The sequence below is a fragment of the Lissotriton vulgaris genome, unplaced genomic scaffold (assembly GCF_964263255.1).
Source record: "Lissotriton vulgaris unplaced genomic scaffold, aLisVul1.2 SCAFFOLD_726, whole genome shotgun sequence".
In the NCBI taxonomy this organism is placed as follows: domain Eukaryota; kingdom Metazoa; phylum Chordata; class Amphibia; order Caudata; family Salamandridae; genus Lissotriton; species Lissotriton vulgaris.
Window position 1 is genome coordinate 788214 of NW_028243544.1, and position 26749 is coordinate 814962.

The 26749-nt window shown below is 45.8% G+C and overlaps 1 protein-coding gene across 2 annotated transcripts in view; it reads right to left on the reverse strand.

Moving 5' to 3' along the window:
* Positions 1–23827: 23827 nt before the first annotated feature.
* DYNC2I2 (dynein 2 intermediate chain 2) overlaps positions 23828–26749 on the reverse strand; it is a 116570-nt gene continuing 113648 nt past the window's right edge. The window contains exons 8-10 of one of the 2 annotated variants that reach the window (XR_015304130.1): positions 26465–26622; positions 24958–25313; positions 23828–24608 (exon numbers count right to left, since the gene is read on the reverse strand). Coding sequence is in view for 1 of the 2 variants with exons in the window: in XM_086948615.1 (XP_086804741.1) it covers positions 25075–25313; positions 26465–26622 (397 nt within the window). In the remaining variant the exon portion in view is untranslated. Of the gene's footprint in view, positions 25314–26464; positions 26623–26749 lie in introns of both variants that reach the window. The other variant, XM_086948615.1, reaches the window with a different exon arrangement.

Here is a 26749-nt window from a genome sequence, read left to right on the forward strand (position 1 = left end):
TTTGGAAAAGTGATTATTTTACCTAATTTTAAGGTTTGCAAGGTGTTCTGGGTAGGAAAACGTTCGGGGACCCACGCATGCCATACCTCCCTGGACTCCCCCGGGGGTCTACTTTTCGGAACTGTTTGGGTTTTGTACTTTCTAAAGAATACCACCGAGCCCCGGGCCAAAAACTCAGGTCCCCCCCCCAAAAATCAAGGTTGTTTTGCAATTTGGTATTGTAAATTCACCACCGTACAATTTGAACCATTTCCTTTCGCAGCCACTATGCCTACCCACGCAAGTGAGGTACCATTTTTATCGGGAGACCTGGGGGAACGCTGGGTCGGAGGAAATTTGTTGATCCACGCAGATTCCGGAACTTTCCACCACAGAAATGTGAGGAAAATGCCTTTTATTTTCCAATTTCTTAGCTTTGCAAGGGATTCTGGGTAAGAGAACCTGGGGGTAGGCAGTCGAGTCACCCCATCCTGTATTCCCCTGGGTGTCTACTTTTCAAAAATATATAGGTTTGCTAGGTTTCCCTAGGTGCCGGCAGAGCTAGGGTTCAAAAACAAAAGGTAGTCTCTTTGCCCAAAAAGGGCACAATTTCACTGAAAAATTGAGTTGTGACCACGTTGCGTTTTGCGCTGTTTCCTGTCGCAGCCACTATGCCTACCCACGCAAGTGAGATACCATTTTTCTCGGGAGACCTGGGGGAACGCTGGGTGGGTGGACATTTGTTGATCCACGCAGATTACGGAACTTTCCACCACAGAAATGTGAGGAAAATGCGTTTTTTTTTCCAATTTCTTAGCTTTGCAAGGGATTCTGGGTAAGAGAACCTGGGGGTAGGCAGTCGAGTGACCCCATCCTGAATTCCCCTGGGTGTCTACTTTTCAAAAATATATAGGTTTGCTAGGTTTCCCTAGGTGCTGGCAGAGCTAGGGTTCAAAAACAAAAGGTAGTCTCTTTGCCCAAAAAGTGCACAATTTCACAGAAAAATTGAGTTGTGACCACGTTGCGTTTTGCGCTGTTTCCTGTCGCAGCCACTATGCCTACCCACGCAAGTGAGATACCATTTTTCTCGGGAGACCTGGGGGAACGCTGGGTGGGTGGAAATTTGTTGATCCACGCAGATTCCAGAACTTTGCACCACAGAAATGTGAGGCAAATGTGTTTTTTTTGTCAAATTCTTAGCTTTGCAAGGGATTCTGGGTAAGAGAACCTGGGGGTAGGCAGTCGAGTCACCCCATCCTGAATTCCCCTGGGTGTCTACTTTTCAAAAATATATAGGTTTGCTAGGTTTCCCTAGGTGCCGGCAGAGCTAGGGTTCAAAAACAAAAGGTAGTCTCTTTGCCCAAAAAGTGCACAATTTCACTGAAAAATTGAGTTGTGACCAGGTTGCGTTTTGCACTGTTTCCTGTCGCAGCCACTATGCCTACCCACGCAAGTGAGATACCATTTTTCTCGGGAGACCTGGGGGAACGCTGGGTGGGTGGAAATTTGTTGATCCACGCAGATTCCGGAACTTTCCACCACAGAAATGTGAGGAAAATGCGTTTTTTCTCTCCAATTTCTTAGCTTTGCAAGGGATTCTGGGTAAGAGAACCTGGGGGTAGGCAGTCGAGTGACCCCATCCTGAATTCCCCTGGGTGTCTACTTTTCAAAAATATATAGGTTTGCTAGGTTTCCCTAGGTGCCGGCAGAGCTAGGGTTCAAAAACAAAAGGTAGTCTCTTTGCCCAAAAAGTGCACAATTTCACTGAAAAATTGAGTTGTGACCACGTTGCGTTTTGCACTGTTTCCTGTCGCAGCCACTATGCCTACCCACGCAAGTGAGATACCATTTTTCTCGGGAGACCTGGGGGAACGCTGGGTGGGTGGAAATTTGTTGATCCACGCAGATTCCAAAACTTTCTGTCAGGTTCTGTTCAGGATGCTCCTCAGGATGGGGTTGATGCTATAAGGGGGCCCACCTCTAGATCAACCCAAGTCTGACTGTAATTGTGCCCAGACTGTTAAGGTGATCAAGCGGGGGAAAAGTTGGGGTCCGGAGGAGAACAGCTGGGCTCTGGTCACCGTAACCTGTAACCACAGAAACAAGGGATAAGTACTGCAGTACCCTCAACCGTGACAAATATCATGTAACCAAACCCCTGTTACCTCACCTGTATATCTCACAGGTGTGCCTATATGCAGGAAGGATCTAAGGGCGGCTTCTATATCCCCTGGTGTATTACTGGAAAATACAATGCAGAGATCATTAGCAAACCCCCTGGTTCCCTCCCCTCCTTGTTTCCAAATGATTAGGCCAGCATGAACACCTACCCTTATGAAGGATACAGATAGCTTAAAGTTGCCCCAGAACACCATTCAATGAAAACTAAATAACGATCCCATTCCTGGTAGCGGTGGTAAATAACAAGAAGGTCTTTCTCCTCCGAGGAAATGCTGAAATGACTGACCTCAGGGTGTGCAAGACGCGACTACCCCAGGGTCTCTCAAACACTCCCTATAATACAAGAGTTAGTAAAACAAATCATAAGCCCAGCTCAAAGTACGTGGATAGCGTCTATACAGATCCAGCTCTGTAAGCGCTTCAAAGTGGTAAATGAATACTGTAAGTTAAGGCGGCACCAAAAACAAGGTGTCCAGCGCTAACCGGAGCAAGACGCTCCCTGTAAATGCAAAACAAACGTATTCTGAAAAGACAATAGGACTGTAAATGCCCCTCTCGGTTCCTATCAAAACCTGGCGTTTGAACGATGGAAGGACACACGGGCGCTTCCTAAGCCCCTCCAGTTAATCCTCAAACGAGCAGCAACACCCAAGGAACACCACGTTGTAGGCTCTTCCGAAGCCCCACCAGTGTAATCCACAAATGAGTTTCTGAAGACGAGCAACGCTGAACCCACACGCGAAAGGCGGCGTGTCTCTTCAGCGCTATGCAAAACTTGCCTCTGCCGATTTCACGATACTGCAAAACAAGTCCAAGGCACTCGACCAAAGGCACAAGCAGGAATAATCGGCAGCGCGCCTTCCGCCTGACTTCCTGATAATCCTTCACTGCGTCGCGTCATAGGAGCGCGCGGTGCAAAGGATCATGGGATATGTAGTTTTCTCATCCCGTTTCCCAGCACAGAGCAGGCAGTGATTTACCAGAGGTCGGGGAGGGCGAATCGTGACACTTTCCACCACAGAAATGTGAGGAAAATGTGTTTTTTTTGTCAAATTCTTAGCTTTGCAAGGGATTCTGGGTAACAAAACCTGAGGGTAGGCAGACGAGTCACCCCATCCTGTATTCCCCTGGGTGTCTACTTTTCAAAAATATATAGGTTTGCTAGGTTTCCCTAGGTGCTGGCAGAGCTAGGGCTCAAAAACAAAAGGTAGTCTTTTCCTCCAAAATGGGCAAGATTTCACTGTGAAATTGAGGTGCGTCCACGTTGCGTTTTGCGCTGTTTCATGTCGCAGCCACTATGCCTAACAACGCAAGTGACGTACCATTTTTTTCGGGGGACCTGGGGGAACGCTGGGTAGGTAGAAATTTGTTGATCCACGCAGATTCCAGAACTTTCCACCACAGAAATGTGAGGAAAATGTGTTTTTTTTGTCAAATTCTTAGCTTTGCAAGGGATTCTGGGTAACAAAACCTGAGGGTAGGCAGAGGAGTCAACCCATCCTGAATTCCCCTGGGTGTCTACTTTTCAAAAATGTATAGGTTTGCTAGGTTTCCTTAGGTGCTGGCAGAGCTAGGGCGCAAAAACAAAAGGTAGTCTTTTTGTCCAAAAAGTGCAAAATTTTACTGGGAAATTGAGGTGCGACCATGTTGTTTTTTGCGCTGTTTCATGTCGCAGCCACTATGCCTACCCACGCAAGTGAGGTACCATTTTTTTCGGGAGACCTGGGGGAACGCTGGGTGGGTGGAAATTTCTAGATCCACGCAGATTCCAGAACTTTCCACCACAGAAATGTGAGGAAAATGTGTTTATTTTGTCAAAATCCTAGCTTTGCAAGGTATTCTGGGTAACAAAACCTGGGGGTAGGCAGACGAGTCACCCCATCCTGAATTCCCCTGGGTGTCTACATCAAAAATGTATAGGTTTGCTAGGTTTCCCTAGGTGCTGGCAGAGCTAGGGCTCAAAAACAAAAGGTAGTCTTTTTGTCCAAAGAGCGCAAGATTTCACTGGGAAATTGAGGTGCGACCACGTTGCGTTTTGCGCTGTTTCGTGTCGCAGCCACTATGCCTACCCACGCAAGTGAGGTACCATTGTTTTCGGGAGACCTGGGGGAACACTGGGTGGGTGGAAATTTGTTGATCCAAGCAGATTCCAGAACTTTCCTCCACAGAAATGTGAGGAAAATGTGTTATTTTGTCAAATTCTTAGGTTTGCAAGGGATTCTGGGTAACAAGACCTGGTGGTAGGCAGTCGAGTCACCCCATCCTGAATTACCCTGGGTGTCTACTTTTCAAAAATGTATAGGTTTGCTAGGTTTCCCTAGGTGCCGGCAGAGCTAGGGTGCAAAAACTACAGGTAGGCACTTTGCTAAAAAAGGGTCAATTTGTAACTGCAAAATTTAGGTGTCACCACGTTGCATTTTGCGCCGTTTCCTGTCGCAGGCACAAGGCCGACCCACACAAGTGAGGTACCGTTTTTATCGGGAGACTTGGGGTAATTCAGATTTGTAAATCAACTGTTATTACCAATTGAGCTTTTGCGCATTTCTCCCTTTCAATGAAAGACATTGTGTAAAAAAAAAATAATTTTGAAAAATGACCAATAATTCTCATGCTAGTATGAGTATTCCCAATTTTGAAAATTAGCAATAATATACTGTTTCTGAACTCTATATTTTGTACCCAATTCAGAAATACATAGGTGTCTTTCATACAGATTTTTCCATGTATACATTTTCCAAGACAAAGTGCTCTATACCCAGTAAATGAAAAAATACCATTGCAAGTTGCTGCTCAGTTTTTGGATCTGGGTTCGTCGGGTTCTTGGTGAAACTACAAGTCCTATATATCCCCACAACCAGGAAGGTCTAACGGATGTAACGGTATATTGCTTTCCAAGAGCTGTCAAAACTAGAAAAAGTTATAGGTGAAAACGTTGAGACAAAAGGCTGTTTTTTTCAACAAATTTTCAATTATTCCAATATTTACCTGTTAGTTTCTATAAAGAAACCTTCATGGATTTAGACAAATGACCCCTTTCTGAATTCAGAATTTTGTCTACTTTTTGAAAATGTACAGCTTTCTAGGATCCATTATTGCTTTCAAACTCATTTCTACCATTAACTGGAAGGAGGTGGAAAGCTCTAAAAATAGCAAAAATAGGCTATGTCCCAGAAAAATGCCAAAACTGTGTGAAAAATGTCAGTTCTCTGACAAAAGACTGTCATTTCCTAAAAGCTGAGAAAATGGAGATTTCAGCCCCACAAACCCTTTTTTGATAACATTTTCAGGGAAAAACCCAGAGGCTTTCATTTGCAGCCCGTTTTTCCCATTTTTCTGAAAAAAACAAAAAAATCACTATATTTTGGTTAATTTCTGGGACCCCTCCAAGGTAATCCACAAACCCTGGGCGCCTTTAGAATCCACATGATGTTGGAAGAAAAGGACGCAAATTTGGCGTGGATACCTTATGTGGTCAAAAAGTTACAAGGGCCTAAGCGCGCACTACCCCAAATCGCCAAAAAAGGGCTTAGCACAGGAGGGGAAAAGGCCTAGCAGCGAAGGGGTTAATAGGGTTAAGATGGGTTAGTGTTTAAGGGTGTTGGGGCATTTTAAGGAGTAAGGGTGGGTTATGATTATGGGGTGCAGGGGTATTTAAAGGGAGCAGGGTGGGATTAGCTCACAATATGAGACATGGCATGAAGGGCGGAACGTACCACACGCCCCCAGCGTTTGTCACGCCCCCAGCACACGCCCACAGCACAACGCAGACACGCCCACAAGGGTCTACTTTGCTGGCACAGTTCTTTTACCTTTTAAATGTATATGGTGGGCGTCTGCATAGCCTATGTCCTTCTGCTACAACTGCCCTTTCCAACGCTGTATTGGGTGTTGTGATTGGTGCTGTGGTTCCTGAGATTACCCGCCTCAAAGGTTTGGGCCTACCCACGCAAGTGAGGTACCATTTTTTTCGGGAGACCTGGGGGAACGCTGGGTGGGTGGAAATTTCTAGATCCACGCAGATTCCAGAACTTTCCACCACAGAAATGTGAGGAAAATGTGTTTATTTTGTCAAAATCCTAGCTTTGCAAGGTATTCTGGGTAACAAAACCTGCGGGTAGGCAGACGAGTCACCCCATCCTGAATTCCCCTGGGTGTCTACTTTTCAAAAATGTATAGGTTTGCTAGGTTTCCCTAGGTGCTGGCAGAGCTAGGGCTCAAAAACAAAAGGTAGTCTTTTTGTCCAAAGAGCGCAAGATTTCACTGGGAAATTGAGGTGCGACCACGTTGCGTTTTGCGCTGTTTCGTGTCGCAGCCACTATGCCTACCCACGCAAGTGAGGTACCATTTTTCTCGGGAGACCTGGGGGAACGCTGGGTGAGTAGAAATTTGTTGATCCACGCAGATTCCAGAACTTTCCACCACAGAAATGTGAGGAAAATGTGTTTTTTTTGTCAAATTCTTAGCTTTGCAAGGGATTCTGGGTAACAAAACCTGAGGGTAGGCAGACGAGTCACCCCATCCTGTATTCCCCTGGGTGTCTACTTTTCAAAAATATATAGGTTTGCTAGGTTTCCCTAGGTGCTGGCAGAGCTAGGGCTCAAAAACAAAAGGTAGTCTTTTCCTCCAAAATGGGCAAGATTTCACTGGGAAATTGAGGTGCGTCCACGTTGCGTTTTGCGCTGTTTCCTGTCGCAGCCACTATGCCTACCCACGCAAGTGTGGTACCATTTTTTTCGGGAGACCTGGGGGAACGTTGGTTGGGTGAAATTTGTTGATCCACGCATATTCCAGAACTTTCCACCACAGAAACGTCAGGAAAATGTGGTTTTTTTGGTCAAATTCTTTGCTTTGCAAGGGATTCTGGGTAACAAAACCTGGGGGTAGGCAGACGAGTGACCCCATCCTGAATTTCCCTGGGTGTCTACTTTTCAAAAATGTATAGGTTTGCTAGGTTTCCCTAGGTGCTGGCAGAGCAAGGGCTCAAAAACAAAAGGTAGTCTCTTTGTCCAAAAAGCGCAAGATTTCACTGTGAAATTGAGGTGCAACGACGTTGCGTTTTGCGCTGTTTCATGTCGCAGCCACTATGCCTAACAACGCAAGTGACGTACCATTTTTTTCGGGGGACCTGGGGGAACGCTGGGTAGGTAGAAATTTGTTGATCCACGCAGATTCCAGAACTTTCCACCACAGAAATGTGAGGAAAATGTGTTTTTTTTGTCAAATTCTTAGCTTTGCAAGGGATTCTGGGTAACAAAACCTGAGGGTAGGCAGAGGAGTCAACCCATCCTGAATTCCCCTGGGTGTCTACTTTTCAAAAATGTATAGGTTTGCTAGGTTTCCCTAGGTGCTGGCAGAGCTAGGGCTCAAAAACAAAAGGTAGTCTTTTTGTCCAAAGAGCGCAAGATTTCACTGGGAAATTGAGGTGCGACCACGTTGCGTTTTGCGCTGTTTCGTGTCGCAGCCACTATGCCTACCCACGCAAGTGAGGTACCATTTTTCTCGGGAGACCTGGGGGAACGCTGGGTGAGTAGAAATTTGTTGATCCACGCAGATTCCAGAACTTTCCACCACAGAAATGTGAGGAAAATGTGTTTTTTTTGTCAAATTCTTAGCTTTGCAAGGGATTCTGGGTAACAAAACCTGAGGGTAGGCAGACGAGTCACCCCATCCTGTATTCCCCTGGGTGTCTACTTTTCAAAAATATATAGGTTTGCTAGGTTTCCCTAGGTGCTGGCAGAGCTAGGGCTCAAAAACAAAAGGTAGTCTTTTCCTCCAAAATGGGCAAGATTTCACTGGGAAATTGAGGTGCGTCCACGTTGCGTTTTGCGCTGTTTCCTGTCGCAGCCACTATGCCTACCCACGCAAGTGTGGTACCATTTTTTTCGGGAGACCTGGGGGAACGTTGGTTGGGTGAAATTTGTTGATCCACGCATATTCCAGAACTTTCCACCACAGAAACGTCAGGAAAATGTGGTTTTTTTGGTCAAATTCTTTGCTTTGCAAGGGATTCTGGGTAACAAAACCTGGGGGTAGGCAGACGAGTGACCCCATCCTGAATTTCCCTGGGTGTCTACTTTTCAAAAATGTATAGGTTTGCTAGGTTTCCCTAGGTGCTGGCAGAGCAAGGGCTCAAAAACAAAAGGTAGTCTCTTTGTCCAAAAAGCGCAAGATTTCACTGTGAAATTGAGGTGCAACGACGTTGCGTTTTGCGCTGTTTCATGTCGCAGCCACTATGCCTAACAACGCAAGTGACGTACCATTTTTTTCGGGGGACCTGGGGGAACGCTGGGTAGGTAGAAATTTGTTGATCCACGCAGATTCCAGAACTTTCCACCACAGAAATGTGAGGAAAATGTGTTTTTTTTGTCAAATTCTTAGCTTTGCAAGGGATTCTGGGTAACAAAACCTGAGGGTAGGCAGAGGAGTCAACCCATCCTGAATTCCCCTGGGTGTCTACTTTTCAAAAATGTATAGGTTTGCTAGGTTTCCTTAGGTGCTGGCAGAGCTAGGGCGCAAAAACAAAAGGTAGTCTTTTTGTCCAAAAAGTGCAAAATTTTACTGGGAAATTGAGGTGCGACCATGTTGTTTTTTGCGCTGTTTCATGTCGCAGCCACTATGCCTACCCACGCAAGTGAGGTACCATTTTTTTCGGGAGACCTGGGGGAACGCTGGGTGGGTGGAAATTTCTAGATCCACGCAGATTCCAGAACTTTCCACCACAGAAATGTGAGGAAAATGTGTTTATTTTGTCAAAATCCTAGCTTTGCAAGGTATTCTGGGTAACAAAACCTGGGGGTAGGCAGACGAGTCACCCCATCCTGAATTCCCCTGGGTGTCTACTTCAAAAATGTATAGGTTTGCTAGGTTTCCCTAGGTGCTGGCAGAGCTAGGGCTCAAAAACAAAAGGTAGTCTTTTTGTCCAAAGAGCGCAAGATTTCACTGGGAAATTGAGGTGCGACCACGTTGCGTTTTGCGCTGTTTCGTGTCGCAGCCACTATGCCTACCCACGCAAGTGAGGTACCATTGGTTTCGGGAGACCTGGGGGAACACTGGGTGGGTGGAAATTTGTTGATCCAAGCAGATTCCAGAACTTTCCTCCACAGAAATGTGAGGAAAATGTGTTTTTTTGTCAAATTCTTAGGTTTGCAAGGGATTCTGGGTAACAAGACCTGGTGGTAGGCAGTCGAGTCACCCCATCCTGAATTCCCCTGGGTGTCTACTTTTCAAAAATGTATAGGTTTGCTAGGTTTCCCTAGGTGCCGGCAGAGCTAGGGTGCAAAAACTACAGGTAGGCACTTTGCTAAAAAAGGGTCAATTTGTAACTGCAAAATTTAGGTGTCACCACGTTGCATTTTGCGCCGTTTCCTGTCGCAGGCACAAGGCCGACCCACACAAGTGAGGTACCGTTTTTATCGGGAGACTTGGGGTAATTCAGATTTGTAAATCAACTGTTATTACCAATTGAGCTTTTGCGCATTTCTCCCTTTCAATGAAAGACATTGTGTAAAAAAAAAATAATTTTGAAAAATGACCAATAATTCTCATGCTAGTATGAGTATTCCCAATTTTGAAAATTAGCAATAATATACTGTTTCTGAACTCTATATTTTGTACCCAATTCAGAAATACATAGGTGTCTTTCATACAGATTTTTCCATGTATACATTTTCCAAGACAAAGTGCTCTATACCCAGTAAATGAAAAAATACCATTGCAAGTTGCTGCTCAGTTTTTGGATCTGGGTTCGTCGGGTTCTTGGTGAAACTACAAGTCCTATATATCCCCACAACCAGGAAGGTCTAACGGATGTAACGGTATATTGCTTTCCAAGAGCTGTCAAAACTAGAAAAAGTTATAGGTGAAAACGTTGAGACAAAAGGCTGTTTTTTTCAACAAATTTTCAATTATTCCAATATTTACCTGTTAGTTTCTATAAAGAAACCTTCATGGATTTAGACAAATGACCCCTTTCTGAATTCAGAATTTTGTCTACTTTTTGAAAATGTACAGCTTTCTAGGATCCATTATTGCTTTCAAACTCATTTCTACCATTAACTGGAAGGAGGTGGAAAGCTCTAAAAATAGCAAAAATAGGCTATGTCCCAGAAAAATGCCAAAACTGTGTTAAAAATGTCAGTTCTCTGACAAAAGACTGTCATTTCCTAAAAGCTGAGACAATGGAGATTTCAGCCCCACAAACCCTTTTTTGATAACATTTTCAGGGAAAAACCCAGAGGCTTTCATTTGCAGCCCGTTTTTCCCATTTTTCTGAAAAAAACAAAAAAATCACTATATTTTGGTTAATTTCTGGGACCTCTCCAAGGTAATCCACAAACCCTGGGCGCCTTTAGAATCCACATGATGTTGGAAGAAAAGGACGCAAATTTGGCGTGGATACCTTATGTGGTCAAAAAGTTACAAGGGCCTAAGCGCGCACTACCCCAAATCGCCAAAAAAGGGCTTAGCACAGGAGGGGAAAAGGCCTAGCAGCGAAGGGGTTAATAGGGTTAAGATGGGTTAGTGTTTAAGGGTGTTGGGGCATTTTAAGGAGTAAGGGTGGGTTATGATTATGGGGTGCAGAGGTATTTAAAGGGAGCAGGGTGGGATTAGCACACAATATGAGACATGGCATGAAGGGCGGAACGTACCACACGCCCCCAGCGTTTGTCACGCCCCCAGCACACGCCCACAGCACAACGCAGACACGCCCACAAGGGCCTACTTTGCTGGCACAGTTCTTTTACCTTATAAATGTATATGGTGGGCGTCTGCATAGCCTATGTCCTTCTGCTACAACTGCCCTTTCCAACGCTGTATTGGGTGTTGTGATTGGTGCTGTGGTTCCTGAGATTACCCGCCTCAAAGGTTTGGGCCTACCCACGCAAGTGAGGTACCATTTTTTTCGGGAGACCTGGGGGAACGCTGGGTGGGTGGAAATTTCTAGATCCACGCAGATTCCAGAACTTTCCACCACAGAAATGTGAGGAAAATGTGTTTATTTTGTCAAAATCCTAGCTTTGCAAGGTATTCTGGGTAACAAAACCTGGGGGTAGGCAGACGAGTCACCCCATCCTGAATTCCCCTGGGTGTCTACTTTTCAAAAATGTATAGGTTTGCTAGGTTTCCCTAGGTGCTGGCAGAGCTAGGGCTCAAAAACAAAAGGTAGTCTTTTTGTCCAAAGAGCGCAAGATTTCACTGGGAAATTGAGGTGCGACCACGTTGCGTTTTGCGCTGTTTCGTGTCGCAGCCACTATGCCTACCCACGCAAGTGAGGTACCATTGTTTTCGGGAGACCTGGGTGAACACTGGGTGGGTGGAAATTTGTTGATCCAAGCAGATTCCAGAACTTTCCTCCACAGAAATGTGAGGAAAATGTGTTTTTTTTGTCAAATTCTTAGGTTTGCAAGGGATTCTGGGTAACAAGACCTGGTGGTAGGCAGTCGAGTCACCCCATCCTGAATTCCCCTGGGTGTCTACTTTTCAAAAATGTATAGGTTTGCTAGGTTTCCCTAGGTGCCGGCAGAGCTAGGGTGCAAAAACTACAGGTAGGCACTTTGCTAAAAAAGGGTCAATTTGTAACTGCAAAATTTAGGTGTCACCACGTTGCATTTTGCGCCGTTTCCTGTCGCAGGCACAAGGCCGACCCACACAAGTGAGGTACCGTTTTTATCGGGAGACTTGGGGTAATTCAGATTTGTAAATCAACTGTTATTACCAATTGAGCTTTTGCGCATTTCTCCCTTTCAATGAAAGACATTGTGTAAAAAAAAAAAAAATTGAAAAATGACCAATAATTCTCATGCTAGTATGAGTATTCCCAATTTTGAAAATTAGCAATAATATACTGTTTCTGAACTCTATATTTTGTACCCAATTCAGAAATACATAGGTGTCTTTCATACAGATTTTTCCATGTATACATTTTCCAAGACAAAGTGCTCTATACCCAGTAAATGAAAAAATACCATTGCAAGTTGCTGCTCAGTTTTTGGATCTGGGTTCGTCGGGTTCTTGGTGAAACTACAAGTCCTATATATCCCCACAACCAGGAAGGTCTAACGGATGTAACGGTATATTGCTTTCCAAGAGCTGTCAAAACTAGAAAAAGTTATAGGTGAAAACGTTGAGACAAAAGGCTGTTTTTTTCAACAAATTTTCAATTATTCCAATATTTACCTGTTAGTTTCTATAAAGAAACCTTCATGGATTTAGACAAATGACCCCTTTCTGAATTCAGAATTTTGTCTACTTTTTGAAAATGTACAGCTTTCTAGGATCCATTATTGCTTTCAAACTCATTTCTACCATTAACTGGAAGGAGGTGGAAAGCTCTAAAAATAGCAAAAATAGGCTATGTCCCAGAAAAATGCCAAAACTGTGTGAAAAATGTCGGTTCTCTGACAAAAGACTGTCATTTCCTAAAAGCTGAGAAAATGGAGATTTCAGCCCCACAAACCCTTTTTTGATAACATTTTCAGGGAAAAACCCAGAGGCTTTCATTTGCAGCCCGTTTTTCCCATTTTTCTGAAAAAAACAAAAAAATCACTATATTTTGGTTAATTTCTGGGACCCCTCCAAGGTAATCCACAAACCCTGGGCGCCTTTAGAATCCACATGATGTTGGAAGAAAAGGACGCAAATTTGGCGTGGATACCTTATGTGGTCAAAAAGTTACAAGGGCCTAAGCGCGCACTACCCCAAATCGCCAAAAAAGGGCTTAGCACAGGAGGGGAAAAGGCCTAGCAGCGAAGGGGTTAATAGGGTTAAGATGGGTTAGTGTTTAAGGGTGTTGGGGTATTTTAAGGAGTAAGGGTGGGTTATGATTATGGGGTGCAGGGGTATTTAAAGGGAGCAGGGTGGGATTAGCACACAATATGAGACATGGCATGAAGGGCGGAACGTACCACACGCCCCCAGCGTTTGTCACGCCCCCAGCACACGCCCACAGCACAACGCAGACACGCCCACAAGGGTCTACTTTGCTGGCACAGTTCTTTTACCTTTTAAATGTATATGGTGGGCGTCTGCATAGCCTATGTCCTTCTGCTACAACTGCCCTTTCCAACGCTGTATTGGGTGTTGTGATTGGTGCTGTGGTTCCTGAGATTACCCGCCTCAAAGGTTTGGGCTCTCTCTTTATTATATTAGTATGGATTCCTAAAATTCATAAAAATGTAGAAGACCCCTCCCATGAGACCGATCGTCTCAACATGTGAAAGCTTACATGAGCCCGTAGGTCAATTTCTTGATAAGCATTTACAACCTACAGTAAAAAGCATGCAAACATATATAAAGGATACCACAGATTTTTTATTAAAACGTCAGACAGTTACCTGGGAACAGAACGAGAATCTGATTTTATGCACAGCGGACGTAAACTCGCTGTACACATCAATCCTACACTCTGGAATTGAAGCAATGGAGCAAGCTCTGGTTAATTCCAACTTAGATCTATCGATGCAAACATTTCCCATGGAACTCATGATGTTCACACTATATCAAAGCTATTTTAAATACAAGGAAGAATGGTACCAACAGCTCATGGGTACTTCCATGGGCAATTGTGCGGCGCCGGCGTACGCTAATATTTTCATGAAAGAATATGAACAGCAAAACATTTTCTCACAGAAGGAGCGGAATAATAACATCTTGTTATTAGTCCGATATATTGATGACATTTTCATCATTTGGAAGAACACGGCAGACACATTAGAAACGGCTTTAACTTTACTCAATGCAAAAGAAGATCGTATTCAACTCACTTGGGAAATTTCTGCAGAAAAAGTGACATTTTTAGATGTGGAAGTTCCACTCACAGAACGAGGTTTGATAACAGACGTATACCGTAAGGCTACGGATCGCAATAACATGCTACATTATTCAAGCTTCCACCAGATGTCTTTGAAGAAACATCTCCCATTTTCACAAATGATTAGAGTGAAAAGAATAACATCAGAACCCTTGAAAGTGGAACAAAGATTGGATGAGATAGGTGACAGATTTTTTAATAGAGGGTACCCAGAACAAATTGTCAACGAAGCAAAAGAACGTGCTTTAAACAAAAGGAGAACTGATCTATTGACAATCCATCAAAAAGCTAGAGTTGTAGCAGTATCGAAGTTCTCGACCATGAGCACACGTTTCAAGAAAGTTATCAGAAAACACTGGACAATCCTTAATTTAGAACCAGATTTCAATGGAATTTTTTCATCACCGCCACTATTTGCTCATACCAGAGAGAAATATTGAATCAAAAAACAACAGATGGACAACAATATAAAGGCACTAGACCATACCATAACTGCAGCAACAACATTATAAATGGCAATGTAGTTGCACATCCAATGAAAGGTTTTAACATCAAATTGAAAGTTACAGCTACATGTGACACATCTAATGTGATCTATGCACTCAAGTCAAGTCATAAAATTTGTATAGCGCACTACATACCCAGAGGGTTTCAAGGCGCTTAGGAAGGGGAGGAGGATTATTTGTCAAATATCCACGTTTTAAGCTGCTTTCTGAACGCTAGGTGGTTCTGGGTGAGGCGCAGGTAAGCGGGGAGCACTAAAATGTCCATGTGGAAAGGTATACGTGGGCAAGACTGAAAGAAAAATAAAAACACATATTACTGAGCACAAATCGAACTTTCATATTCGAAACTTAAAATCTTCAGTTGCGGTTCATTTTGTTGAAGAGCACCACAATATTTCACAACTCAAGTTCATCATACTGGAACACATTGAGAAAAAGGAGGGAAGGGACAATAATAAACATTTACTCCAAAGAGAAAACTTTTGGATCCAGACACTAAATTCCACCAAACCAAACGGCCTGAACGACCGGAGTAAACTTGCATGTTATTTATGATTTAGACAACAGTATAACTGCACGGTATAACCAGGCCATGTGGCCTGTATTCCTAGTCCATTTAGTGCTCGACTCTGTTGTTTATATACCATTGACTGCACCTTGCATGTATCTACTTGTTTCTGTTAATTACACATCTTTTTACACGGTATGTAACTGTTACCACTGATTTTTTACAACGCAGGTCATTTTACAACGGAAACCTTTACAACGCAATACACTACAACGCAGATACTATTACAACGCATACCATTACAACGTAAGTATAATTATAGGTAAGTTTATCTTTTTTTAAAACATTTATTAGTGGTATTTTGTTATGGGGTACAGGGGTATTTTTAGGTTTTAGGGCTGGGTTTGGGTTTTGGGGTACAGGGGTATTTTTAGGTTTTAGGGCTGGGTTTGGGTTTTGGGGTACAGGGGTATTTTTAGGTTTTAGGGCTGAGTTTGGGTTTTGAGGTACAGGGGTATTTTTAGGTTTTAGGGCTGGGTTTGGGTTTGGGGTACAGGGGTATTTTTAGGTTTTAGGGCTGGGTTTGGGTTTTGAGGTACAGGGGTATTTTTAGGGCTGGGTTTGGGTTTTGGGGTACAGGGGTATTTTTAGGTTTTAGGGCTGGGTTTGGGTTTTGGGGTACAGGGGTAGTTTTAGGGCTGGGTTTGGGTTTTGGGGTACAGGGGTATTTTTAGGTTTTAGGGCTGGGTTTGGGTTTTGGGGTACAGGGGTATTTTTAGGTTTTAGGGCTGGGTTTGGGTTTTGGGGTACAGGGGTATTTTTAGGTTTTAGGGCTGAGTTTGGGTTTTGAGGTACAGGGGTATTTTTAGGTTTTAGGGCTGGGTTTGGGTTTTGGGGTACAGGGGTATTTTTAGGTTTTAGGGCTGGGTTTGGGTTTTGAGGTACAGGGGTATTTTTAGGGCTGGGTTTGGGTTTTGGGGTACAGGGGTATTTTTAGGTTTTAGGGCTGGGTTTGGGTTTTGAGGTACAGGGGTATTTTTAGGTTTTAGGGCTGGGTTTGGGTTTTGGGGTACAGGGGTATTTTTAGGTTTTAGGGCTGGGTTTGGGGTACAGGGGTATTTTTAGGTTTTAGGGCTGAGTTTGGGTTTTGGGGTACAGGGGTATTTTTAGGTTTTAGGGCTGGGTTTGGGTTTTGGGGTACAGGGGTATTTTTAGGTTTTAGGCAGACCCTCCAGGATATCGCGATTTCGCGGTTTGCCGCAAAATCGGCACTTTTGTAAAAATGCCGCGATTTTTACAAAAGTGCCCGCGAAATCGGCCCGGTTGTAGAAATCGCGCGGCATTTTAACAAAAGCCGCTATATCCTGGGCGGTCTGATTAAGGACCACAATCCCATCGAGCAACATTAATGACTGGCCTGGATTAGCTATCTACGCGCGGAACTAGAAGAACGCTGATGAACGTCCGTCCGGTCGAGTCAAGTGCAGCATCACTGGTTAAAATTACGCATTTCCGCCTTTTTCTCACAGTGGAGCAAATACCAGAGATTGTCACGCAATTTGTTTGCCTTCTCAGAGAGCGGTATGCCAATCCGATGACTGACATTATTTTTAAGGCAGTTACCCTGGCCGCCCATTTCTGGCACTGACAATACAATTCTTAAATGGTAACCCTCGCTGTATCACTGTGTTGACAGGCATTCCCTTTGTGGCGGTCTGGGGTTCCCTCTGCGCCCTAGTTGCTGGCACTGATTGGTTACTCAGAGCACAAACTCTGCCAATCCCACATGCACTGCTAATCCCAGTGTGGCCCGCCCACCCAGAATTCCCGAGTGATTTTATGAAAGAAAGAGCCAAGTGGGTGATGAGTGCGGTCTAAGGGGCTTGGGTCACTGATGGGAAACACTCCCACCACCATTTGAGGAACATTCTTCCTTCCCTCCTCTCCAGTCGCGACGGTAGGTAATTGGTATTTTTCCGAATGGGGTCAGAGTTCTGGCGGATGTCTTGATTCTAGGAGAAAGCAACCAAAGGCACAGTTGTAGATACAAGAAGCATTCAGCTTCTGGGAGTGGTTAAACACACACGAGGTCCTATGCAGGTCCTTGTATATTCCACATTTTCCCAGAGCGGAATGAATGGGGACGGGACAGGAAATAACTCAGTCTTTACCTGATTGCTGTCATGTGCCGAATTTTAAGGCGGCCCTTGTGTCTGGGAATAATGTGTTAACGAGTTAACGAGCGTCCTCTTAATGAATGGGCGACCACAGATCAAAGGTAGCGCTTTTTGCAGCCGAAAAAGAGCTGGGGGTCCTTAGGAGGGCGCGAATGCATGACAGAAACACTGAATAATAAAACAGCAAACCCAAGCCATTGTCATGCCAAGGCGCGATCTGCCCTCCTGCAAGGGCAGAATGCGGCCCATTACCAAGGTCTTCGCCCTCAGCAATGCCACCTCGGGGCATGTCTAGAGTGGGACGCCCCGCTGCGGCCTGTGTATCTGCTGTCTGGCTTCAATCCACAAACGGCCGGGCAGGTTCCAGCTGGAAGCCCTTGGCTTCGAAAGCACCACTGCGAAGAGTGTGTCCAACATTTGACAGAGCCGAAAGTGTGCCATGGCAGATAGAAATTGTTTATCTAGGCTTGACTTTTATCTTTGTGTCCCGGCACTTCGAGTTTTGCTAGGAGCAATAATGCAACCAACACAAATAACAAAATTCAGATAAAGCAACAGGATGCAAAGAGACAACAAAGAACAGGGAACAGGATCAACTAATCGTATCTGAAGCGGGATAACTGGAGGTCTCTGGTAGATAGCTCTGTGTTGGTTGTGGTGGCTATGAATGGGTGCTGTGATGGCAGACATCACTGCGTTGCAGTGCTGGGCAACACTGGGTGCTCGCACTGCAGGAAGCCTAGAGTGATTTCTATCCAGTACTGTAGTTCTACACTGGATCATCGTGACCCAGTGGCATAATGCAAAATAATGGGTCCCCCTGCAAATGGATGGATGCACATAAAATGCCGCATAATTGCCGCTAAATTTCCATATTTGTGCCGCTAAATTTCCATTTTTGTGCCGCTAAATTTGCTAATCCATGCCGCTATATCCTGGGGGGTCTGTTTAGGGCTGGGTTTGGGTTTTGAGGTACAGGGGTATTTTTAGGTTTTAGGGCTGGGTTTGGGTTTTGGGGTACAGGGGTATTTTTAGGTTTTAGGGCTTGGTTTGGGTTTTGGGGTACAGGGGTATTTTTAGGTTTTAGGGCTGGGTTTGGGTTTTGGGGTACAGGGGTATTTTTAGGTTTTAGGGCTGGGTTTGGGTTTTGGGGTACAGGGGTATTTTTAGGTTTTAGGGCTGAGTTTGGGTTTTGGGGTACAGGGGTATTTTTAATATATATTTACAAATAATAAAATTAAAATTAATTTTATTAATAAAATTATTTAATAATTAAATAATAAATAATTAAATTAAATAATACAAAAATAATTATTTACATTATATATTAATATTATATACTTACCTATACTTACGTTGTAATGGTATGCGTTGTAATAGTATCTGCGTTGTAGTGTATTGCGTTGTAAAGGTTTCCGTTGTAAAATGACCTGCGTTGTAAAAAATCCGTGGTAATGGTATGCGTGCTAAAAGTACGCGTGGTAACATCATATATCCCTTTTTACACACGTTCTAATGCACATGAAGGTTTATGAACCATTGCTGTTTCACCGCACTTTCTATCAAGATACATTTTGAACATATTTAAAGCACTTTTAGCTTTAGATCATTGCTCCGTAATTCATCGTTTCTTCACCATTGCTTTTTCACCTTCGTTTTTTTAATTACCATCATATTTACATTCCATATTTCGCTTTTTGAGCTCATCTCACATAGTCTGTTTTCCATATGTATCAAACTTCCACACCACGTGATGCGGAAGACGCTTTCGTTCGGGATCCCGCCTTCATTTATATACGCGTAAACGCCTTCGGGCGTCCCACTTAAATCAAATACGAACCCGAAGCTGCAATTCATCTATTTACACGGTGAGCCTTATTATCAGTTCAACAAACTTTGGACTGTGACTACATTTAACCGCAGCCTGCGGTTACTTACCCAGTTTGTTTTCTCGTATGTTTAGGAACTTGAAACAGCTCGTACTATACTCACGTAAGTTTGTTTTTGCTCTCAGCAGTGACTGGGGTCACGTTTTAGTATTCTGTTTACGTCGAGTACACGTCGGTAACTCGGGCACTTCACGGCTCACGTTGATTGCGATGCACTGTAATACGTCGCCACCTTTATGTTTCACTGCACGTTATTTTACGTTATTGGATATTTTGCTTTTCATTTTTATGTACATGTCATTGATTGTGGTTATATTCTATATTTACAGTGATGCTCCCTGAGGAAGGGCTTATTAATGCCCGAAATGCATTGGAGCTGGCTTAAAAAATGTTGGGTTATCATGAAAAAATGAATTGCCTTGCAACAATGAAATGATTGAACAACAATTTCATTTATGAATATTTGTGAACTAAATACAAGACGATTTACAAAACGCAATTGAATTTGTGGAGTCCTTATTTAAAGAAACCATCATTGTGAGTGCCCAAAGGGGATTCAACTGATGAATCATTAGGAACACATGTTTTAATGGTTTGTGTATTCCACATGTGCTGCCCTTGAGACGGCTGAAAGTAGTTCCTTCATTTTGTTGAACCTCTTCTTCCATTGCATAGAGACCCTTAGGTCCGGGTGATGGCAGGCAGCAGGAGGTGATGATGATGATGGGAGTCCCCACTGGGAGGAAACCACAACCTGAGCGCAAAAAGCAGAGAAGCCCGACACCGACCAGCCTTTCGGAGCAGAAGCTCTGAGCGAACGCAAGGAGTAGGTCCTGTCAAAATCCCATGCTCCAGAGGAGACCACGGTCTCCAGACTACCCCCCACCCTCCATCTAATCTAATGGGAGTGGTCCGGGAAGGAAAAAAAGGCAGGACACAGCAAAAGTTTAAATCCAAAAGGAGCCCCATCTCCATCCTCCCCACACTTCAGCCTTATGCTACATTACAAAGTGTCAGAAATTCTAGCAATACACAATGCTCCACTGGCTGACTGCTTTTATCCTCCATCTTGTGGAACATGCTTTCAGAGGCAAACTGAGGATTCCATTGTATTCACATTCACATGCAATCATTAGTCTCCGATACATGCAGGCATACTTGAGGCACACGGTTAGACCTGTCAGCCCTAGGGTGGTCTTTCCCTGTTTTTTTTTGCCCTTGCCTTATTTTTTTCCACCATCTTTTTGTTGGCCTTAGGTCTCTGGGCACCTTCCCATTGCTAATCAATGCTAAAGTGCAGGTGCCCTCTCCCCCCAACATGGCTGCCACTGACCCCTGCTACTGCAGCGTGGTCTTGTTAGACGCACTCCAGTAGCCAGGAGCTGGCTGGAACCCCTAAACATTGTAGCAACGCCAGCCTGCCTCCCCATAGCTAGAGTGAGGGAGCTCCTGGAACCTTCCAGAATAGGTGAGCGGTCACCAACTGCCAACTGCCACTATAAAAGAAAAGGGAGGGAAACGTTCTAGTCAGTTGGGGCATCACTGACCTAGGGGACCCTACGCAGGAGATTTAGGCGGTAGGGCCTAGTCAGGAACCTATACCACTGGGGGTGACAGGGTTTAGGCGCTGCCCACCAAGCTGTGTGAGGAACACTGAACTAGCCCACTGATCTGGCCCGGCGGGAGGGGAACCCAGGGAACATCTGAAGTGACCTGCTGAGGAAAGCCTTAAACTCAAACCTCCCCCCCTCCTCAGGAAACCAAGAATCTACTGCACAAGGGCGCAGGAACCATCTAGTGTTAAAGAAGAAACCCACCTGACTGCCACAGGACTACTGGGGATCAACCAGGTACAGGGCTGTGTCCACTTTGCGCCCCTCTACTTCAACCTGGGTTCCTGCACTGTCTTGTCTCATCCCCTCTGCTGTCCTGCCTTGCCTATACTGCCTGAACTGTGAAGCGCCGGGACGCTAGAGACAGTGGCTGCCCCCACAGCGCTATACTCCTGAAGCGCCATTGCTGAGAAGCGATGTGAGTCCAGAGCCCCTTGCTACCCTGAAGTGCGATGTCCTGAAGCGCTGAGGTGCTAGAGATTATTGTGCCCTGAAGAGCTGTGGCCCCAAGCGCTATCTCTGCTAAGCGCTGGTATCCTGACGCCGCTGAAGCGCTACTGACCTTCGAGCGCTCTGCTCCTCACGGCGCTACGATAGTCAGCCTGTTGCCGGCGCCGCGCTGTGGTGGACCTCGGAACCTTGCAATTCCCCCCCGCGCTATGCCGGAAGAGCACTACCGGCCACACGCACCGCGGCGGCCCTTGCCACCTCGCCGGAGCCCCAAACGCTGGTCGCGGCCGCTTCTGAAGCGCTGACCTCATCACCCCCCCGCGGCGGCCCCCGAGAGCCAGGAGAGGGCCGCCGCATTGTTGCACTGGGCCGCGCTAGGCCCTACTAGGCCTGAAGCTATCCTGCTATCCTCACGTGACGGGGGCGTCGGAAGTGACTCCGCCCCTGCCACGCTCTGATTGGCAGCCGGCGCCGCGCCCCCATTGGTCCCAGCCGGGTGCAGCCAGACCCAGGAAAGTGCGGGACCGACGAAGGAACCAGCGCCAGCGCTCGAAGAGAGCGAGAACCCCCATCAGCCTCGGGAGGAGCGGCGGAACCGGGTGGGCCTCCCTGAATAGGCCCCCCTCCCTCCCGAGGCCCCGGAGTGGGCCGAAGAGTGAGGTAAACCCCCGGGGAGGAGGGCGGAAGGCCGGTGGAGGCCCAGAGTTCGCCCCTCCCTGGGGAAGACTTAAGACTGGGCCCCGTTGGCCCTATTTGGCCCCTCTGGAGTGCTGGACCAGGGCCAGGGCCTCTAGACACAGTGAGGGCCCTATGGGAAAAGAGTTAACCCCTGCCTAGAGTACAGTTAAGTGCCAGTCACGTTAGCCTTTTGCATGGCTTAGTTTGAATAAGATGAAATGCTCAACTGTGCTGGATGCCTTGATTATCAGGGCCTCATAAAAGGTTTAGTGAAGGGTAAAGCAGCGTTTATCCTTACCTGCTGCGCTGGTTATTACTGATGTGATGTTCTCCGTGGTTAAAGAGATGTTTACCCTGGCCTGAGGAAGTGCTGAGCTCTACTCAAAGTGATTACTGAGAGGTTTACTGCTAATTAATGAACCGTTTTACTCCAGCCACATGAAAGGTTAAGTTCTTGTTTAATAACCTGCGGATTTCTGACACAAGGAAATGTGTATTGCTAAGCAATGAAATGCTATTACCTAATGAAATGTTTGGATCCTGTCTAATGCAGTATTATCTGAAGGGCCTACAGTTATTTACTATTTAATATTTATTTATTTATGTATTTATGGCCAAGTAATGAAAAACATGCGCTTTTAAGGAAAGGTAATGAGTTATTACTACTGTGATTTTTGATTGCCCTGATCTTGATCTTAGATAAAACGTATTTATTTGAATCAAGCATATTGGTGTGGTCTCAGTCTGTGCGTGCATTTATTGCCTCAGCGGATGTGTGCTGAGTAGTCACTTAACACCTACGCTTCGGGTGCCTTCCTGCTCTGGCCAAGCTACCCCCAGGGGACCTGGTGAACCCAGTTCCTACACACACTGGGTGTGGAAACAGACCCAGCTACATGAAAATAAACAGAACTTTAGAGACAAGGCTGGGAGGTCAATCACTCAAATACAGAGAAGAGCAAAAAGATCTGTAACTGTGATTCTAAAAACACACGCCGCCACCGCTGCCAAGCTCTTGTGAACTGCACGGGGGTCAGTAGTTGCTAGGAAAGGCACGTGTTGTGTGCCGTCCAGATCAGTGTGCCTTACCCCGGGAATCATATTCTATGTATCTGAAGCAGTCCTCTGCGTTCTGGCCCTCTGAATATTAACACAGGCTAAGGGTATTGTGAAGGAAGAGCTTCCCCCCAGCCTCAGACTTCTGTCTGCAAACACCACCTCTCTCTCCTATGCCTACCTTGGGTGACTTTCTGGGGTTGGAGGGTGGATCTACTTTGACAACGAATTAAGCCAATGCAATGTGGGGAATTGTTTTGTGCTGTCTTCTGATCAGTGTCAATGGAGCTTGAACATAATCTGAAAGAACCCATATGTGAGGCAGAGCTTGCTATTTGTGTTAATGTCCAATTTTACCAGACCCCGAAACTGTGCCCGTGCCGCAGGCTTTTCAGCGTTGGACAAATTCAGCAACCCGTCAGTGTGTGCCCCTAAACTACCCAAATCATTTGGAACAGGGGTTAATGAACAGGGGTGCGCTCTCCTCTACAGCACGGACAGCACTGCTGCGGGCTCCGTTCACATGGATGATGCCCGCTGACGCAAGAGATGTGTGGTAGAAGTTGCTCTTCGGGGACCGTGCAGCTGAAGGGGCATGGAGGTACAGCTCAGAGGTCTGCCTGAGCAAGACCGTGCATTCATGCACCTGCGAACCGTGCATCCAGAGGAAAAACAGAGCATTGACGAACACCAACATGGAGTGTAGCCCTGAGGCTAGCAGCCAGGTTCAGCCACAAACGATCAATGGAAAGAGCAGAAGATGAGGCGGGCGGGGAGTGAACCGGATGCATGGCAAGAGCATGTCCTGCGACAGCTGGCTGCCAAGCTTTTATTCAAGAGGTTTGGGAAACTGTTCCTACGAACTGGGTCTAGAAGAATTGGCCATGTCTTCAGAATAACAGTAGTATGCAACAAGCACTGGCAGCCTCAACTTGGAAACTAGACAGCTCATACATTGAAGAAAAAGCAAATGACTTCATCTGCTGGGTAAGGTCTGTGCATTTTATTTGAGGTACAGGTTCCTGCGGAGTTACAGGAATGAAAGATTCCAATGCCGCACACTTACATCTTGAGGCTGCTTCAAATGAAGAGATGGTGATGATTCCAAGCATCAAACATTCTGGAGCACACACCTTGCATGGACAAAGCCACCATGAGTTGAATACTGTACAAGGAAACCCTAAGAGATGCTCCAGAGGGTCTGCACCCTTGATAGACCATGACCAAGACAGACTCCGCCACATCCCTTCCAGCCTAGCAGACATACCGACAACACGGTCACTCCATGGAGTCCTGGAACGAGTGACCGTGTTACAACCCAAGTTCACTTTTCTGTAGAGATGCCATCCCTCCTCCGAGACCTGTTTGAGGAGGTTTATCCACTCAGAAGATCTAGTGCCACCAAATGTAGAGGTTCAAAATGGTCTTCCTGTTCCCTCAGAGGTGTCTGACATGAGAGATTTAGATTTCTGTTGAGACTCTTTGTCTACTCAGTGAAGAACTTGCAGCACGGCACACCCCGCACAATCAGTTTACTTTTCAGTAGCGACTCGTTGTTGCAAAGGAGAAGCAGCAGCAGCAGCACGGCCACTGTTGCAGAAAAAAAACACTTTTTGTTAGAATCTTGCTGAATTCAAAGGAAAACTCTCAGCATCGTACACAGAGTTTACCTTTCAGTAGAGTCCTGTTGACTCAAAGAGAACCGTCCGTGCCACGCAGCGAGTTTAACTTTCGGAAGAGTTCCACTGACTCATAGAGGACTCTCAGCGCCAGAGTGGGTTTACCTTTCAAAAGAGCCCCATTCACTCACAGGAAAACTTAGTGTTGAACAGAGAGTTATTCTTTCAGTAGAGCTGCAAAGACTCAAAGGAGACCTCCAAGTGCTGAACAGTGAGTCTGCTGGTTAGAAGAGTCCCGTTGACTCAGAAGAGAACTGTCACCGGTGCACAGTGAGTCTGCTGGTTAGAAGAGTCCCGTTGACTCAGAAGAGAACTGTCACCAGTGCACAGTGAGTCTGCTGGTTAGAAGAGTCCCGTTGACTCAGAAGAGAACTGTCACCGGTGCACAGTGAGTCTGCTGGTTAGAAGAGTCCCGTTGACTCAGAAGAGAACTGTCAGCGGTGCACAGTGAGTTTACCTTTCGGCAGAGTTCCACTGACTCAAAAGAGAACAGACTGTGTGTACCTTTCAATGGCACTGCAGAGTTTCCTATTCAGTGGTTGAACCGCGTCAGTCCATAGCCTCGTTTGCTAGTAGTTCCAACTGGTCCACTTCTCTTGGCCCCTGTTCTGTAAATTCAGAGCTCAGCTGCCAGATCTTCAGGACTCCGGTAGCATCGCCTGCTGCCAGCAGATGCGTTTGCTTCTGGTTGAATTCCAGGCAGTGCACCGGCTGACCATCAGAGGTTTGCTTTATAACAGCCGCCGGTTTCTGAGAACTTTTTCCAAGATCATACAGTAGAACTTCTCCTGCAGGGAAAGAAAGAAATTCAACCAGTTATAAATGTCAAATTTTACACACACACTGATGACAGATGGAGACAACTGGCACATTGATCCTGCCCCAAGCTCCTGAAAGTGGTGGCCACCAGACTCCGTGAGCCTGCCCACATACCTGCAGATGGTTACCACTGCACACTCAGCTAGCCCATGTTTTTGCTGGTGGTCATGACAAGGCCTCCTTTAGTTCCTGCCGATTTTGACCACCCCTAACCAGCCTGCTAACTTACTGTGGATGACTACCAAGCCTACTAGGCATACCCATATCCCTACAGATCACCAAGCCCATCCCCCATAGACGGTGACTGCTGGATACAGTGAGTCTAGCCATGTCCTACAGAAAGACCCCCACGCCCATCAGGTCTGCCCAAGGCCCAGCTTGCTACAACACTGCAGCCACTGGTTCTCCAGATGTCTTGGAGCTCATATCCCCAGGACTCATTGCATCTCCCAATTTTTTCCTAATCAGGCGACTTAGTTTGTCCACAGCTTCTCTGTATAAAGGCCATACATTCTCCATGCTTTCAGTGATATAGCTATGTGCCTCCTGAGTCTCCCTGATGAGTCTTACCTTGTGATGTTTTGCACTAAAATCACAACAATATCTGAATATCATCTCCTACTCCGGGAGGAATGCCAGCGGCATCTTATCCTTGTGCTCTTCTTCAGACCGTACAGATCTTAGCTCTTGCGCCTGATGTCTGGTGCAGACCTACACCTTCCTGCACGGTCTCCTCTGGCCGACTTCAATCTGCCTTTAGCACAGGTCGCAGCAAAGCTGTGGCCATCGTGCCTACGTCTGTACGTAGGTTCCTGTATCGCCCTACACTTGACTGCACGTTCTCCTCTGGCTGACTACAATCTGCCTTTACCACAGGTCGCAGCAAAGCTGTGGCCATCGTGCCTACGTCTCTACATAGGTTCCTGTATCGCCCTACACCTAGCCTCCAGAGGAACATGGGAGATTCCTAGTCTACATTAGGCCACTTACACTGCATTAGTGCACAGCTGCGGCCACTGTCAAGGTTAGGCTGTGACAATGCCTCTCCTTTAGAAGAATATGGTTGACTCCTTAGCCTCCATCAGACCATTTACACTGCTTTAGAGCAAAAAGAACTCACCTTCCCCAGAAACAGCAGCAAAGAGCAAAGGTCGTACTGGAGACCAACGCGCGCCAAACAGGTACTTGGAAGACACTGGAAGAGAGCGGAGGGGCTGGGCCTGGAGCATGGAGTACACGTGTGCATGTCCATCGGTGCCAGCACTCAGGAACAAGTTCCTGTGGAGAAAAGATAGGATAACTGAGAAAAAAAATAATAGGGCTGAGGAGCGGACTGTTCTGTGGCAACCTGAATCTGGGCTGCTGCAAACCCAGCTCTTACTCTCAAATACCAAAGCACGGCAGG